Genomic DNA, 18249 nt, shown 5'->3' on the forward strand with positions numbered 1-18249 from the left:
TATGAATCAGTTCTAGCCCTGCGCCCAATCGTAGCGTCTGGCACCTTGAAGGTGCCGGCACCCTTTTGATGATTTTGTCAGGTCAGTCGGGCTTGAGGCAGGACAAGAGTGGAGAAGCCTGGATGAGAGTGGAGACAAACAGTTGAGAAATTCACAAATGAAGCTGTAAGGCAGTACTGTTTCAATGCTTTATTAACAGTTGGAAACAAACCCAACAAACTGGAGGTGATGACATCCCAGAAGCCCAAGAGGTGAGGGGAACAGGTTTGCATTTTGTCCCTTTTTTATTATTATTAAATGCATCTTAGCAAAAGTAGATTAAAAAAGAAAGGGTCAAAGCCCCAGATGTCAGCAGGGAGGAGGGACCTAGGGGAGCAGCATGCCCCTGCACCGCGGTCCTCCCAGAAATAGTGCAAAGGAGCTGCTGCTGCCCCTCCACACACAGGCTCCAACAACCAGAACCCTCCTTCCGGGCCTCAAGGCCTCCCTGCAGGCGCCCTTAGGTCTCCTAAGCTCCCCCTTGCTCTAATAACTATACTTTTGCGCCAGGTCCTACCAGTGCCATTCTCTCTCCCAGGGGTGGGAAGCTGAAGGGAGCACAGGAGGGCAAAGCGTCACCTTGACCGGAGAATCTGAGCTTCCTGTGGCTGGGACCGCCAAAGAGTCTGGCCTGCCCACTGCAGAGAAGAGAGCAGGGTGGGGCACAGCCTGTGCGCACTGCTCCAGAGTGGCCAGTTAGCATTTGCACATTTGGCTTGATAAATATATTAAATTTATAAAAACTCTGTCGTTTCAGAGCTCCCACTACTCTTAGGCCTGGTCCAGCTCAACAAGAGAAGAGCTTCCCCTTGCCCCAGAGTCAGATGCTGGGAGAGAGAGTCTGCACTGGCCTCAAGGGCCCAGAGGCTTGAGGGCTGAGGTGGAGGTCCAGGGGCTTGTTCAGAATTGAGGCTTGTGGGGAGAAATCCCAGGGACTCTGGAACCTGCCATCAAAGCCTCTTATATTATGGAGGGGAAAGGAGGAAGGAAGAGTTATTTTTCTTAAAAAAAAAAAAAATTCATATAAAAATAGATCCTTTAGCAAAACAATTTCTCAGCCAGGAGGCTCCACCTCCCATTTCCCTGGAGACGGAGGATAAGGTGTTGGGATGAGATGCACCAAAGCTCTAGGGAGGGCGTGAGAAGGGCCTGTAGCTCAGTAGCCTAGGGCTGGCGCAGAGGGTCCAGAGAGGCAAGGGCACAGAGCATGGCAGCAGGCTGGGGGCAGGTCCCACCTGTGCCATGCCTGCCCGCCCTAGGCTCTGGCCTAGGCCACAGGAGAACAGATAAAAGTGGTCCAGGTTCTTTTTGTTTTGGGAGGCCTTTCCCAAAAAGTGGGATAAGGGGGATTTGCTCCCCACTTCCTTGGAAGCAGCTCCCAATGCCACACCCCTAGTAATAACAAGAGCCAGGGGCGGGAGGAGCAGGGAGGCGGGGTGGTGGTGACAGCAATGAAAGGAGGGACAGAGCCCAAAGTTTCATCAGCCCATGCTGTTCTCAGGGCCAGAGAAAACACAAAAGAAAAGCATAAACCCAGCAAGACTGACCTAGGCAAAAGCCCACGGGCAAGGTAGAGGCTGAGAAAGCAGGTGGGGCCTTGCCTGAGATGAGGCCACGGAGAACGGAGGAGACACTTGGGGTTAAGGCAGCAAACACAGAGCCTGCTTTGGTAATACGAGAGCCAGGGCTGGCCGGGTTGGCCTCAGGCCTCCCCACCCTGCCCTTTCCTTCTGGCCTCCAGGCAGCTGAAGCTGTGTGTGATGTACAGAGAGCAGCAGGCTGGAGACAAAGACGGGGTCAAGGTGATGGGAGTGGCCACCGCAGAGGAATATCTCTGTGACCCTTCACCCACACGCTGCAGGGCAGGGACAGTCTGGAGCTCCACTGAGGAGCTGCCATGGCCCCAGGACCTGGCTTAGCTTGCCCGGCCGAGCAACTCCTTGGCCTCCTCAAGGATGGTGGGGACTTCCTCGCTCTTGGCCATCTTGGCAGGAACACAGGTCATGGCATCGTCCCTGGTCAGCACTGATTCTAGCTGAGATATGGCCGCACACCCGACCTTCCTGTTGCCTGCAAGAGAAGACATGAGAGATCTCATCCATGGAAGGCCAGTTTCGAATCCCTATCGATCTCTACGGCAGATACTCGGCCAGAAGCCATGCACACATGGCGGCCCTGTCCAGTTCAGAGGCCCTTCTTTTGAAGAAGGAGGGGAAGAAAGCCAGGAACACATGGGAGATACCTTTGCGGCGGGGACAGGGGCAAGCAGGGAATATGAGAGTACGGTACAGGTAGGAGAGCAAGCTCTTGAGTTCCTGTGTGAAAAGCAGTATAAGAAGTTTGACTACAGCTAGACAGACACAACGGAGTTCAAGTATCAGCAGTGTAATGTAAAGAGAGAAGTACTCAAAATCTGTTTTCTCATCAGAGGGTTGTTGGAAGTAAACAGACTCAAGCTTAGTCAACAGTATTGTTTTTGTTTTCTTGGCAGTTCTCAGAAAGCTCCTAGGCCAAAATCACTTTCAGTCAGCCCTGGGCAGGGTTGTCCCAAGCAGAGGAAGGCCTTTAGCAGGCGGCCAGAGGGACTCCCGCAAAGAGGAGCTGCAGCCATGCACTGACGTCACATGATGCCACACTCGCCTGGGTTCCACCAACCCTCCCTCTCTCTCGCCGTGCCCACACGCTGAGCTCTTTTCCACCTCTTCAAGGGCAGCAGCGATGATCCAAATGCCAAGGGCTCTACAAGGTGTGCAATATGTGTGTGTGGGTGTGTGTAGGGGGAGGGGTAGTGAAAGGTATGTCAGGGAAAGCAGAGCTGGGGTCAAGGATGGCCAGGACGAACCCTACAAAGAAATCTTAGCCCAATGGGCTAAGGGGTAGTGAAGCTTCTGTTGCCACCCTAAATAGGAAGAGAAGAACCAATCAGTCCATGAGTTTCTGTCCTAACTGTCCTAACTCCTGGGCGTCATCCCCAAGACTCATATTCATTCATGGAATCCACATTTATGGTCCCAGTATCCTCAAAAAGAAAGCCGTTCCTTGGGACCATGCCCATCTCATGCTCTCTGCCTCTTCCCATGCCCTACAAGCAGTGCAGAGAGACTGCAGGTCCCAAAGAGCTGCCTGCCAGGGGTGAAAGAAGCCGGACACAAAGGCCACAGATGCTATAATTCCATTTCTGTAAAATCTCTAGGATGGACAAATCCAGAGACAAAAGTAGGTTTGTGGTTGCCAGGCCTAGGCGTGGGGAGAATGGGCGTGGGGTTTCTTTTTAGGGTCATGAAATGTTCTGGAATTAGTGGTGCTGGTTGTACAACCTTGTGAATATGCTAAAAAAACCAGTAAATTGTATACTTTAGAAGGGTGAATTTTAGGTATGTGATTTATATCCAATTAAAAAACAAACAAAAAACAAAACAGCTTGCTGGGTCATGGGAAAGCTGGGTGGAGAAAGCAGTGCCTAAACCTTAAAGAAGCAGAGACAGAGGAGAGAAGGCCAGCACCCCTAAATGCAGGCCAGGGCAGCGGCAGGGCACGAGCAGGAAGGAAGAGGTCCAGAAGGGTCAGTGAACAAAGTGTCCACTTTGCCTTCTTGAGACCAGCAAAAAGCTTTGGCTGGGACGGAAGCCAGACAGGGTCAGAGGGCCCAGGTCTTCACCAGGGCTGTCAGCCTCTGCAGAAACATGACCCAGAGCCACTGTGTTCACACGGCAGAGGCTACCCGCGGGTCAGCTGGAAGCACACAGCACGTCCACAGGTTACCAATTTACAGGTCTCCTCCTCCTCCTCCCAGGGACACGCAGGATTGTCTACCAAGAGGAGAAAGAATAGTGAAGACCCTGGCTGGCAGGCACAGGGCTCATCTGGTTACGGGGGAAGGTGTGTGACCAAGACTATAGGGTTTCACACAAACTACTCCTCGGATTATGAACGTGTAATGATGCCTCAGCGACGGACGGGGGAGGAAAGGGTGCGTAGGAGTGCGACTAAGATGGTCTCCTATCTCCAGCAAAATCTTCCTCAGACCTGCTGAGTTTCTGCTCTTTTTCTGGAATACTCCCTTCTCTAGGACCCTACTTGTCATGTCCAGAAGAGGCAGTGGCTTGATTATCACTTTGCTGCTCCTTTGAATTCAGTCAGGAGCAGGTGAGAAAATATTCCAACTATATTTGTGTGTGTGTGACTCAAGGGGTAAGTATATATTAAAATAATTTGACTCTGGACCCAGGGAAAAGGAACACTGGGTCTTCAGGAACACCTGTCTTGGACAACATGGGAAAAGTCAAAGTACAAGTGTGAAGTATCTTCAGCTGTTTCTCTCTTTGGTTTCTTCCTCTAAAACTAAGAAGATACCAGTTGTACCTAATCAAGCACGTCTCTGTATATTCCTAGATTCAAAAAGCTTCTGATGCATTGCAGATTGCATAAAACCTGAGTGGATGGTAAGTCAGGAAAGACCAAGAAGCCTAGAAGGTAGGGATACTAGGCATGGACCTGATGTGGCCTAAGGTCAGAATCAGAAAAGAGAAAACTCTTGTTGGAACTGGGAACAGAATCGAGGGATCCTGGCTGCCACTCTGGCGTCAGGGCCACAGTTATGCTGAACAGCTTGACTATCCAGAAGACAACCTCTCCCAGCCTTTCCCTAACTTGGGTACTTGTTAAGACGATGAAAAGTAGCCACAGAAGCAGATACATATTTTGATTCTACGGGACCAGGGAGGATTATTAGCTCCTAGTAGTCCCACAGACTGTGGGGAAAAGGGAACAATCTTGAGACATTGGCCAAAGCTCTCTGAGGCCAGATTTCTATAAGTTAGGGGTGAGCTAGATAAAAACACCAGCGAAATCAGACATATAACACTAGTATGGATGAATTAGAAAAAGGTTAATGATTTGGAAAAAAGATATTTATAACACACAGGCTAGGAACTACTACTAAGGAGGAAGTACTCTTGTTAATAAGCTTCCTTAGGGAAGAGGAAACTAGGACAGATGGGGCAATCATTACCATCCTAAAGAACTCATTATTGTCTACAACACTTCTAATTATAATTCCTGTCCTATTTTTACAAAAGTGGAGGGAGAAATAGTGGTGGTAGAGGATATACTCTTAACCTCTCTAGACAGGTGGTCGCTGGAAAACTCCCTGAAGCAATTTCACCATGTCCAGGGCTCTCCTTGCTGGAAGGTATGAAAGAGCATTTCTGGCCTACACAGAGGGCTCGCTGTCATCTCCTGCTCCTCACATAGGCTTAGTGGAAATATTCCTGGACTTGGAGTCACAACAGTGGGTTACAGTTCTGGCTCTATCATTAGCCAGTTCTGTAGATCCTGGCAAGACCTTATCTGGGTCTCAAGTCCTGTTACCTACGAGAAGGTGAGATGCTAATCACTGGAGGGCTTCAGCGCTGGTCCCAACTCTAAGGTTCTATCAGTGTAGGGAGAGCTTAGCTGGAAGCTGGGAAGTGGCAGAGGGAAGGAAAGGGAGAGGGAGATGAATTTCTTTCTTTCCTTGACTTTTATCCCAGTGAGCAGATGGCCTGTATATAAGGAGCCACAATTCAGACATGGAGATAAAGTTGAGTCATTAAAACCACAAGCTGACTCAATCGTCAGCCTGAAATAGCAGCTCTAATACAATCACACGGATTCTTCCCCTTGACACTCCAAGCATTGTTCTCCCACACCCTGCAGATCACAGCAGTTTACATGTCACTTTTAATGAACCAGCCCTGATAGTAACGCTCCTCTTCCAACCCCTCAATGGGTCTTTGTATACTGGTCACTCCCTCAGGTCTCCAGAGACCAGAAGATGTTTTTTAGACATTCCTTTAAATCCCAGGGCAAAGGCTGTGTCTTTCAATATGGACAGCTGCCTTTCTGGGACGGAGGAGGGCTGTGAGGCAGACCTGCATGATAGTGCTTCGGTTTTTTAGCTCAAAATCAGTCAGCAGGAACAGTCAGAGACGGCCAGGCACTGGGTGGACCAGCTAAGTCCGGCAGCCAGTGAGGGAAACCTTTATAGTTTTACAATGTGGCCTTCTGGGTCCAGCCTCTTTCTTTTCTTCTCCTCTTAATCCTACTGTCACGGTAGAAAAAAAAAAATACTAAAGCTCTAAAGGGCCCTGGAGACCACTCTAGCCCAACTCTCATTTTAGACGTGAAGAAATTGAGTCCCAGAAACTTGTCTCAGGTAATCTAGGCAGCATCAGTTGGATGTGACATTGGGTCTTCTGATGCCTACCTAGTCCTATGCTCTTTGCACTCTACTGTGATGCCTGGCCTTCTGTTTATGTTTAATGGAAGGCCATGTCACTTTCTCGGAAATGAATGTACCAATGTCTACAGGGGTTACCAGGGTAACTAGAAATGTCTCCCCTGATTCTCCCAGATATGTTCGGTGTGTTTAGTGACCCCAGAAAGATAAGGATACAAGATGGAGCCAATTTTAAAAGTACGTAGTTCTCATTTTCACCTTCTTTTTGCTTCAGAACCTCCTAGTCCTTCTTGCACTGGGAAACAGCACTTTGACTGACCCAGGTCCTCTGCTGAAAGGTTAGGTTCGAACAAAATCCCTGCTTCCTCGGCCTGTAAGTCCTGGTTTCTCACTTGGGAAGAAGTGGAGAATGGGGCCTCTCCAGTAGAGGGAAGCCACTGATGTCTGGCTGCCTGTGTCCAGGAAGCATCTGGGATTCTGGTTTAGTTCTACAGGAAGAAGCTTAAAAGGGAATTCCCCACCAAAAGTCCAGTGAAGGTTGGCACTTAGCTGAGAGGATAGAGGAAAATAGGGAGAGGCAATGTATTTTTGTTTATCTAGAAACGCTTAACGTCAGGCCACATCACCTTATATGGTGGGGAGGAAACAATGTTGCAACAATCTCTAAAGACTAAACACACCAAAAATACCACTAGCTTCATACTCTGCCCAAACCTAGATCTACACGACTGAACACGCTATCCCAGAAAGACCTAAGTCGATCACACTCACCTCTCCTCCCCTCCAGAAAGCCTGTACTCAGAGGATGCCAGGAAATAGGTCAGAGTTGTAATGAGGGGTTCTTCTGTTTGGGGCAGGTTCTGACGTCCTACAGAAGAGCCCTCAGAGGGAACTTCCCTCTGGGTATTCAGAGTATTGGCAGAAGCAGGCAGTCAGCCATTCACGAAGAAACTCATAGTGATCTACAACGTCTGGGCCAGGACACTGACTCTGTGTGGGCTAACATGCTCCATACCCTTGATCATAAGGTCACCTTTACAGGCTGTGACGGGTACTACAGGTCCTACAGATACGACTGTTAATAGCTAAGCAGTGTCCAAAGCAAACCACACAACTCATCTGTACAATAGCGTTGAAGTGAAGCTCCTGTCACACAGGCCGACAGAACGCACCAGCCAGGGAAGGGGGAACGTAGCTTAAACCACCTCAGAAGCACAAACTCTTAATGCTGCCTTTTCTGTAATGCCCACCCTTCAACCTAGGAAAGAAGCCACCATGCCTAGCCCCAAAGGGCCTTCACCAGACTTGGTGGCGCAGGTCATGAGGAGCAGCTTTGGCCATACCTTCTTCTGGACCAGTCTCTTGGCCACTATATACTTCCCTCAAAGGCAGTTTAACCGTTGATCCTTCCCCATACTAACGCCTGGATCATTTGTCCTCCTATCCCCATAATTCTTCTTAGAGGCTCTGGCTCAACAAAATCCACTTAAATCTTCTGAAGGTCGGGAGAGGAGGCTGCGGGGGAGTAAACGGGGAAGGCAAGTGCAGTGGAGGCCAATTACACCCAAGAAAAAGGCAGGTTTCAGACACAGCACAATCCTTCGGTTGAGATGCTCCTCTACATTCTTACATCTGGGGAGAATGATGCCTCGCCTTCTCTCTATAGGATTCTATACTTTCTATTCTCTCTCTCTCTTCTGCTTGTGAAGCTGAGAGTAAGGACTCTTGACTTATTTTCTTTGTATTCCTACATCTAATGTACAGTTTTGAATTTACATCAAATTTTTTGTTCATATACACAAACGCCTACTCAAATCTCTGTGTCCTGCACAGTGGTTTGCTTATTCTACGTTTCTGCTTCAAGAATGAGGAGAGATACAAGAATAATCAAATGTAATATCTGTTGTCAGTCCCTCAAGTCCTAGTTCTCCAAGTCAGCACTTTCTAACATGGTTGGAAGAGGACCAGGTAATCCACTCTAGATGCAGGGACTATTGTGGGGAAGTTTCTAAACCCTCAGAACATCATTACCTGCTCATTAGCCCAAGACAAGCAGGACCAGGAGCAGAGAGGCCTCACTGCCTTCCTTCAACACACAGGCTGGGCTCCACTTGCTGACTTACCCTGACGGGGTCCTCTCTTCCGCCGGAATGCTGCGCCTGACTGCAGGGCTTCCAGAAGACTGTCCATCACACCTGTCTCATCGCCCTCTGTCATGAACAAAAACAGAGATGTAAGCGCTTCAGCCCGAGTAGCACTCATGTGTTGAGCCCCACAAAAAAAACGCACTGCCACTGAACTGCTTGCCCGCGCCCACAGTTTCTCGGGGCTTGGAGCACACGGAGGGCTCAACCTCAAGTCTCACAGCCCATGTTTACTCGTGTCTGTTTGAAAATGGTTAAAACAAAAGGTTTCACTGGTTACCAACCACTGCAAACCTTGCATAATTTTCCTGCAGTGCCCTCCTCCCTTCCCACCCCCATCAGAACTAGCACAGAAAAGTGTAGACCTGCTTGACTGCAAGACTGGGATACGTACAGAGACCGGGATTATGACATTAATAAAGAATTATATCACTCTCTCTTTATCCTGAAGAGTTTCACTCCAATTTACATAAACCTCTCACGGAAAGCCTGGTTTCAGTTTCAGAGCAGGGCTGAGGAAAGATGAGAGACCACTGATCAAGAGTGTATTTCACTTAAGTACTGCCCCCAGTGGCTGCATCTTCCGGAAGTCAGCTCTGCATCTAAGAGGAGCTTCTGGTTGGAATACAAAGAGTTAATGTAGGATCCTTATTCCAGCCCACTCCGTTTCCATGGCAACAGCTCAGGGTGGTGAAATCTGAAACTGTGAAATCCCTAGGAGCCGGTAGGCTGCCAGCCACAAGGCTGGGCTCACTGCTCCCAGTGCCGCCTGCTGGCCAAACACCACCAGTGCAGCTGCCCTACATTCCAACCTCATCTGCTTGCCCTTGGGGACATGGACCAGGGCAGGGTCCCCTGCGCTGCCTGACGACTGTGTGCAGCCTTCGAATCAGCTGGACTCCCACAAATCAGCTGGACTCCACCTTTCCCTATTACGTCCTACACAGTAACTGGGGACAAAGCCTAGAGGCCTGGGGAGAATGGGGGAAGGTGAAGGATACTTGGTGTGGGCTTTTTTAATGGCATTACTAGAGCAAAGTTTGTGGCTTATATACAACTGGAGTAAGGGCAGGGGAACTGCTTCCCCCAAAAATATAAAGAAAAGACAGAAATGCAGGCAGTTCTGCTGCTTCAGGTCCCTGATCGTGCCACAAAGAGAAGTCCCCGGGAGCTGGAGTGTCAGAGCAGCCCTCACCACTCGTGCTCAGCAAAGCGTGGATTCTTGCCAGACCCAGCAGCCCAGAGAACCTCTTTACTTAGATGGCTCGTAGCCCCTCAGGTTCAAGAAGGGTGGCACCAGCTCAGGGCTGTGTGCAATGGATGCTGGATTTCCGCTGCCCGCAGAGAGAGCAGCCAGAGAGGGGCAGGGAGTCGGCAGCAGGAAAGAAGCAGAAACAGGAAACAGAGGGCCAGTAATTGAGGCCATATGTTTCAACAAAGACATGCTTCTGAGAGTGAAATAGAGATTCTGCTGAAGAAAGAAGAGGGTGGCCAGCTCCCCTGCCCCCTTTCCAGAAGTTCAATCCATTTACAATCTGATAGGTGTGTACAACTGTGCTGAGGTACTGGGGACACAATACTTAGTGAAATAAGCAGAAAGCGAAGGCAAGCCATTAAAAGACAGGAGCAGGGCCAGGAAAACAGTTTGGGAAAAAGAACAAAAGATGTACTAGAGGGTATGAAAACCGGACGGGGTAATTTTTGGACAGGCAGAAGGCAAGAGTACATGTTACAACAATACTAAATCACTGGGGAGATGAGACATAATGCAGAACCAGCAAAGGAGGGAAAAAACTGAGAGTCGAGCACTGGAACGTGCATGTAACGGAGTCGGGGTTAAAGTCCAGCATCAGGATCGTGGAGGAAGAAGGCTGCCAAAAATCGTTTGCCAGCAGTTGAGCTCAGACATGAGCTGTTCTCTGGCCTCTAGACTCTAGACAGAGAAGCCTTCCAAATGTTCCTGTCTCAACCCATCGGCCCTTCGCCTTCGCTTCTTACCAGCATTCATGTCTATGAGCTGCTCTCTCTTCTGCTGCTTCTCCAGCCGCTCCTTCTCTGCCTTCTCCTTGGCCAGTTTTGCTCGCCGCATCTTCTCCTCTGTCTCCCGCCGCTTCTGGTTCTCCTTGACTGCTTGCTGTGGGGGAGAAAATGAACACGTGGGCACGTATGCACTCACACATGTACACACCCACCACCAACCAACATGAACCCAGTGGAAAGTGAGAAAGGTCCACGAAAGCTTCAGTTGGCAGGTATACCCTGCTTACCACAAACATATTCTTAAAGTTGTGCAGATCCATGAAGAATTCTTCCACAGACACCTTCTTGGGGTCAAAGAGGAAGTACTCGCCCAGCTCCTTATAGAGCGTCTCCATGTTAGAGTGCATCATCCGCAGTTTGTTATACTGTTCCTGTGCATCCTTCACAAAGCTGTGCAGCCAAAGAGTAAAGGACCAACACCAGGACGCAGACCCACTTCTCTGGCCCTGAGGACGACTCACAGATGTGTACTGGCAGGCACAAGGATGCGCAACACGGCGCATTAGCAAAACCCAGAAGCAATCTAAACATCCAAACGGGAATGGTAAACCATAAACTATGGTATTCCTAAAGAATAGGAAGTGGCAGTTTAAAAAGAGACTGTTCTGCATATACTGCTATGGAAACAGGGCCAAACATATTAAATGCTAAAGCAGTACAGTGCAATTTTTACTAAAATACATTCATTAGGGTGCAAATCAGAGAGAAGCCCAGTGGCAGTGGTTATCTTTGGGAAGGGGAGGGAGAAGGGAATATGTATGTGTGTGTAGTATGGGGTGTGTGTGTCTGGCAGGTGGGGAGATGGGGCAGAGGGCAAGGTCTCAAGGGAGACTTTTACTTTATCTGCATGGTTTGATGCAAACCACAACAATGAGAATGCTTTCAAGAACTATGCATTTAATGAAAAAACATTTTTTAATGAAAAACCATTTTTTAAGGAAAAATTGTGTATCGTATCTATCCTGTTGTCCCCCCACGGGAAGTTCTTTTTTTTCCTGGGGGCAACTCCCTCCTTTCAAGAAAGGATATGGTCATTTTTTCAACGAACTTGTCTTTCTCATCTGTGGCAGCGGGAAAATTCTGAATATCACGTTCCACATCAGAAATCTGTTTCTTCATCTGATCTAGGTTCTTTTGCAAGTTTTCAGCAGAAACTAAAGTAGACACAAAAACAGACAGCAAGAGCTTTTACTACCTCCAGTCTCAAAACCCTATTCTGTTCTTCAGGGCACTGCTCCAGTCTGTACATCCAGCTGGTACTTAATTATTTTAGTCCTCTCACGTGCTCTCTTATTGTTTCACGCAGCTTTTCAGTGAAACTATAAATTACTTGATGATTAAACCTCCAGCCTCCATAAGCTGTACGATACTAAGGAGAAGAGAGCCTTCATTTAATTTAACAAGAATCTATGAAATCCCCCGGGATCTTGGTCTCATTTATTTTAGAGAACACGGTTTGGGAGGAAGGAGACCTTACACAGAAATATAGAGGGTGGGCAGAAATCTGTTCCCATTTCTACTGAATGCTGCTTTTTCTTTGCCTAGTCCCAGGACAGTGAGGCCTGGTTTTTGCTAATCCAGTCTACGCTTTCTGAATGAGAAAAACTGTTGACTTAAACTAAAAATACCTGCCTTTCTTCTAGTTGTTTTTTGGTGTCTGGTGTTTCCCTAAGAAGGGAAAGAGTGCTTCCCACTTCTGTACATGGAGACCTCTCTTCTGCCCGATACTCCTCCCTGTGGCTTAGACATCATGCCTGTGCTCTCTCCCGTTCCTTAAAATTGTCTGAACTGAAAAGGATCTAAAATCTAGACTGAGTCTTCTTTCCCTACCCCGTGCAGAGATTTCTGGGGCTTGGAACCACCTTCTAGCTTCACCCCAATCTGCCTCACCTCGGCTGGCTTTCTCCACGTGGGCAAGCTCATCTGGAAACTTGAGGACCTCGGGATAGTTATTCTCACACAACTCAGCCAAGAAGTGCAACAACGTCATCTTCTGATCTGTGGACTTGGTGTCTCGAAGCTTGGGGGAAGAGGAGAAATGGTGAGTCCTGACACGCCCACGATCACCTCAGGCCGACAGCAGTCTGCCACACTGGGCTCCTAGAGGCCACAGCCCTCCCTTCCATCGTCCTGCTCTAACCCCCTGGCTCACCTTACAGAGGAAGCTGATATTGAAGCCGAAAGCACCAGCATTCCTGGAACCAGCATTCATATAGTTTCCAACAAGCAAGGTAATCTCCAGGAGGCTAGAGAAGTTCTCGCTCTTTCGCAACTCCTCACATGCGGCAGTGACAGAAACAATCTCTGGCTTGATATTCTCCACTTGCTCACTGAACTGCAGCTTGAAGAGGATGGCATTGAGGCGAGGCCGCAGGCGGGGCACAGCGCCCATCTGGGGAGAGACAAGCAGTTCCGTTATAGCCAACAGAGAAGAGAGGAAAGGAAGAAGAAGATACAGGCTTAAGCCTCCTATGGCAGAATCTGAGTTCCAGGGTAGGGAGGAGAAAGAGAGAAAGATGGGTTCAGAATAGACAAGAGGCCAGGAGCAAGTGCCCCGGATGCTCTCGGGGAAGAGGGGGTCAGAGAAGAGTCTGTGCCACAGGCCTCACTCACCACCACGCCGAACTGCTCTGACTCAGCCAGATCATCATATTCGTCCTTCAGTTCGGAAAGCATTTTTAACTGCTCTGGCTCTGGCATCTGCTTAATGAGATTCTGCAAGACAGAAGGGACTGTCTAAGTTTGAGGGGGATGAGCTGACAACTTGAGCCTCCTGTCAGTCCCTCGCTCTGCCCAAGGACCACTAAGAAGGAGACACGGGCTGGGGCAGGGGGTGGTGGGGGAGGCAGCTAGTGAGATGGCAGGACTTTTGAAAAATATACCAGAAATAACCTGATCACCAGAGAGATGGAAGCTTATATAAAGCCAGCATTCTTTAAGTCAACGATGCTTACAGAGTCCTCGTCGTCTAGGCAGAGAGGAGACAGAGCTAGTGTATAGCAATGCAAAGAGCCAGCTCCAGAACGACCTTGCTCCTTACCTGGATCATAGACTCAGTCAGAACAGCCTCATTCACCTCCAGGATGACATTCTTAATCTCTTGATAGGGCATGCGGAAGGAACCCAAAAAGATTGCTGCCAGGAAATGAGATATAAAGACATGTTCTTCTCAGTCTCTTCCCGCTTCCAGCCCACCCTACAAACCTATGCTGGACAACCTTCCTGGGAGTGCTCTCTTAAAGTCATGATCTGAAACCTCCACCAGCTCCCCACTGCCCGTATAGTTAAGCTCCAAGTTCCTGAGCTCAGTGTTTAAGGTTCCCACCTCCCCGCTTTCCCTCCCACGAATCCCCACATTTATGTCACACGCCAGCCACACTGTTTCAAGCACGACATTCTACAAACACCTTGTCTTTGCTCACACAGGAAGTCTTTGATCTCTCTCTATATATACATCAAAAATGTTCACCCTGTTCTATTTTAGTTCCTCACTCCCTTGACTCCATCCTCAAAGCTGCCACTGCCTTGAAATGCTCTGATTCTTAAATTGCCACATCCCATTCCCCAACAAACACTTCCCGTCCTTTCAGCTCTCTCACTTATCCCTAAATTGACTCTTCAGTCTCATCAGAGTGCTCTCTTGCTGCGCGCTCTCTCTCTCCCACGAGAGAGATGACCGTTCCATTTTCTCTGAATGTCTCAGTTCTACTTTGCTTTCTCTGTTTAACCTAGACCCTGTAGTCTACCCTTTCACTTCCATTCTATTATTACTACTATTCTTATTCTCTTGTTTCCTTCTCCTTCCAGTCCTTAGTTAACCCAGCCATCTCATATCTCTCCTCTTACACCTGGGCTGATGAACACTGCAGATCAGATTCTACGAATCTGAAGTGGCACCGGTGATGGTGGGGAATCCTTCTGTGTGTCCCTACTCCACGCTACCCTGGCTCTCTTGGCAGCTCCTCCACATAAAATATCCCCATTCTCCCAAATGTCCTGCCACTTCCCCATTTGTTCTAAAAAGGCCTTGCTGCTTTTTACTGAGAAAAATTGAAGCCATCGGTCAAATTACTTGCTAAGCTTTCTCTCATGCCACTTATAAACTGAGCACTGGGGGCCCTCAGTTGGAACCAGACTAGAAAAGGCTCGAGTAAGGGCTATTTTGGAATCATCTAGAAGAAAACTTGTGCCGACACTTCTTTACGTAAGCTTAGCAGAACTATATCCATATACTCATCCTTTTCTCGTGTTTCAATAGAACAGGTAGCCCTAAGGACCTTTTCCTTCAGCATATACAGTGGGCCTTCCGCATCTGTGGATACAGAGGGCCAACTATACTACACCATTTTATATAAAGGACTTGAGCACCCATGGATTTCGGTATATGAGGGGGGTTCTGGAACCTATCCCCCACAGATACTGAGGGACAACGATATACACGTTCAAGTTTTTCCTATCTTAAAAAAAAAATCCTCCCTGATGCAACATTCTTAATTACCAACTTCCTTCTTTCCTTCACTTTATAACATTCTAAAAATATAACAGTCTATTCTTGCTTCCACATTCTCCTTAATTCTTCTGTCCCCACAAAGTCAGTGAAAAGATGACAATCATTTGTTGAGTGTATACTCCATGTAAGACCTAGTATCTTAAACACAATCTACATATATATCTCATTTAACCCTATTTATAATAATGTATAAGTTTGTATTATTAACCACATTTGACAGAAAAGGAAACATACTTAAAGAAGTTAAGCTACCCGTCCAAGGTCACACTGCTAGTAAGGGTTGGAGCCAGGATTTAAATACAAACGGATTCCAGAGCTTCTGTTCTTAACACTTAGGCTATACTAAAATTATTCCTGCCTAGGTCACTGGCTTTCCTAATGCCAGATCCAAAAGACACTTGTCCTATCCTGATTTTACTTGACTACGACTCCCACTTCTTAGACTATGTCAGACTATTTTTCTTGCTGTTCCTTTCCAGTCTCCTTTGAGGTCTCCCCTTTTTGTTACTTGCCCCCCCCCAAATATTAATGACCTTCAAAGCAAATTATTGGCTTCAACTATGACTCATATACTATCTCTTAAATTCTTATCTCCAGCCAGACATTCCTCCTGATTTCTATACCCAAATGCCTAATACACCCATCCTGTTGGAGGATTCCCACAGGAACCTTAAATTCTATCCTAAAATTAAATCAATCATTCCTACCTACCACTCTGCCATCTCTCACTCATGTCCACCATTTCTCCCACAAAAGACAGAATCTGCTCCTGCTGGATTTTCCTATTTCAATAAGTGGTACCACTCTCTATAGAGTGATCTTAACCCAAGAAAACATCTCCTTTATCCCCTCTATCAATCACTAAGTTCCATTAATTCTATCTTCTTAATATCTTCTGCCTTCCTATTCATTCTTACAACTTAGTTTCAGGCCTTGATCACCTCTCGCCTAGTTTAAAGCCATAACATAACACATCTCTCTGCCTAGAGTCTTCCCCTACCCTAGCAATCTGGCCTCATAATCACTGCTGAAGTAGCCCTCCCCCAAATTACATAGGGTTGTATCACTCACTTTCCTGATTAAAATCCCTCCAATAACTTTCACAGTTTTTAGGATAAAATACATACTTCTTAGCCTAAGTCTATCAGACTTCTTTATGATCTAGCCTCTATGTCTATTTCTTGAAAGCTTCTTCAACCACCACTCCCCCACATATGGCCTTTACTCAGCTGTACTCAACTACTTGCAGTTCTTGAACTGCACACATGCCTCTGTGCCTTCATACATGCTGATCCCTCTGCCTGAAACAAGCCAGCCCTCACTCTTCATTTAGTTTGTTGTAAATAGTTTTAAGCAGTACTTCATTTAGAATGACTGAGCTCTCTCCAATACTCCTCCCACTTGATTTAGATGCCCCCTTGCCCAGTGCTCTCATAAGCTTCCTAGCACACCTCCATCATAACACTTACCAACTTGTGCTATAACCATTATTTACTTTTCTGTCTCTACCAGACATATGGCTCATGAGGATAGGGACTACCTTACTTAGTTTTGCATCCTCACCATATAAGAGGCACTTAATAATCACTGAATCACTAAATAACACCTAGACCCTCCTAATCTCAATTCTCTTCCTAAATTCTGTTTCCCATATTGATATCATTCAACTGGAAATAACAATGTACTACCCCACAGTCTTTTATCATTTTCTAAAATAACAATTGCTCATTTTAATGTTGCTAGAGATAATCTTGAGAAGAGGAACTATCTCACATCACTTTAATTTCCATAAAAGGACTTACCGACAGACACTATTTAGTAATATCTGTTGCCAATGATCTAAGATTATATAGTCAAGAATTGTAAAGGCTTACTGTTCTCATTATATCACTGACTATACTTGTGGGTATGTGTCCTCATTACCTGTGTGATCTTGGCCAAGTCGTAACATCTGAACTTTAGTTTTCTCACTTGGTAAAATGGGGACAACAGCCATGTCACTGGATCATGAATGGGCTTTATGGAATACATATCCTTTCATCTCTGAAACACACACCTAGTATGTGCCTAATAGAGCCTGAAACCTGGCAGACCGTCAAATATTTGTTGAACAAATATTTAAATCTTCATTATGCAACATAAAGTAGGGATACCAACAGTTGAAATGAACAAAAAAATGAACATTCATTCTGATCATTAAATACTACCTATATCAACTCTGCAGAGGAGTTTCTGATCTGAAATTTGCCACCAATCAAAGTTATGAGTATAGGTAGCAAGTTCAGAACAGAACTCTTTGAAGTTATTGATCCTACTCTGAGAAGTACAGGATTTACATTATTTATTCTAAACCACAAAGTTACTTTAGATTTAATGGAAGTCAAGCCAGTGCCCAGCTTTAAAGGAAATACTTAAAAGAAAATGAGAAAGAAGGAAATGTGCAGTGCCTAGAACATTTGTGTTAGATTTTCTGTGGATGCAATGGAAATGGTAATGGCTTTGAAATAAGAAAATATGAGGTTCAACTCCCAGACCTGCCTCTTACCTGCTATGTGACTAGGCAAATTCCTAGAAGTCCTATTAGCCTTTATTTTCTTGCTGTGAAACTAGATGCTAACAATCTTGCAGTGCTATTGAAGGGATGAGATATCAGGTATTTACTATGCAATGCCTGGAACTAACAAATGGAAGTTTCATATCAAGGGACCCTGGATCCACGAGAATTAAGCTCTTAGAAAAACTTCTTCATATTTCAAATTGCTGAGATCACAGAGTTACTCACAGAGATTCTGGGCTGTCTTTGAATCCAACACCTTTAACTCTTTTACTTTTTTCTTTTGCACAGATTTCTTTTCTTCTCCACCTTCCTGATCCTTCTTGGCTAGCGAGGGAAAGATTAGAGAAGTATGATTAAGGACAAACCACATCTATGTCTAAACGAACTACTGTTCCAGCCTAGAGATACTCTTCACTTCCTCTCTATTAGTAATGGTCTTCCTATTAAATTCCTTCAAGGATAACCTCCTCTTTAGCCACCCACCCTTCTATTAGTGACTTCCCCCTCCAGCTATAATAAATATATCATTTTCATTTCTTTAATAGTTAGCAATAATACTTTCCCACCCATAGCCCATCTACTTGTAGGGAACAGCAAATTTTCTTTCTGTAAAGGACCAAATAGTAAATATTTTAGGCTTTGCAGACTATGTGGTCTGTCTCAACTGCTCAACTCTGCCACTACAGAGTGAAAGCTGTCACAGACAATACATAAACCAATGAGCATGACTATGTTCCAA

General features: G+C 46.6%; 1 protein-coding gene across 1 annotated transcript; it reads right to left on the reverse strand.

Moving 5' to 3' along the window:
* Window positions 1–174: 174 nt before the first annotated feature.
* Window positions 175–17830, reverse strand: LOC309821121 (protein diaphanous homolog 1-like). The gene is made up of 10 exons (XM_082652239.1): window positions 17736–17830; window positions 13484–13578; window positions 13057–13158; window positions 12596–12835; window positions 12334–12463; window positions 11472–11597; window positions 10671–10834; window positions 10402–10537; window positions 8383–8469; window positions 175–2109 (listed from the first exon to the last, which is right to left on the reverse strand). The coding sequence occupies exons 2-10, from the start codon at window positions 13553–13555 to the stop codon at window positions 1955–1957; spliced, it is 1212 nt and encodes a 403-aa protein (XP_082508365.1). The 5' UTR covers window positions 13556–13578; window positions 17736–17830; the 3' UTR covers window positions 175–1954.
* Between the last annotated feature and the right edge of the window lie 419 nt (window positions 17831–18249).

Source organism: Grampus griseus (assembly GCF_964374135.1).
Source record: "Grampus griseus genome assembly, chromosome: 3".
Lineage (NCBI taxonomy): Eukaryota > Metazoa > Chordata > Mammalia > Artiodactyla > Delphinidae > Grampus > Grampus griseus.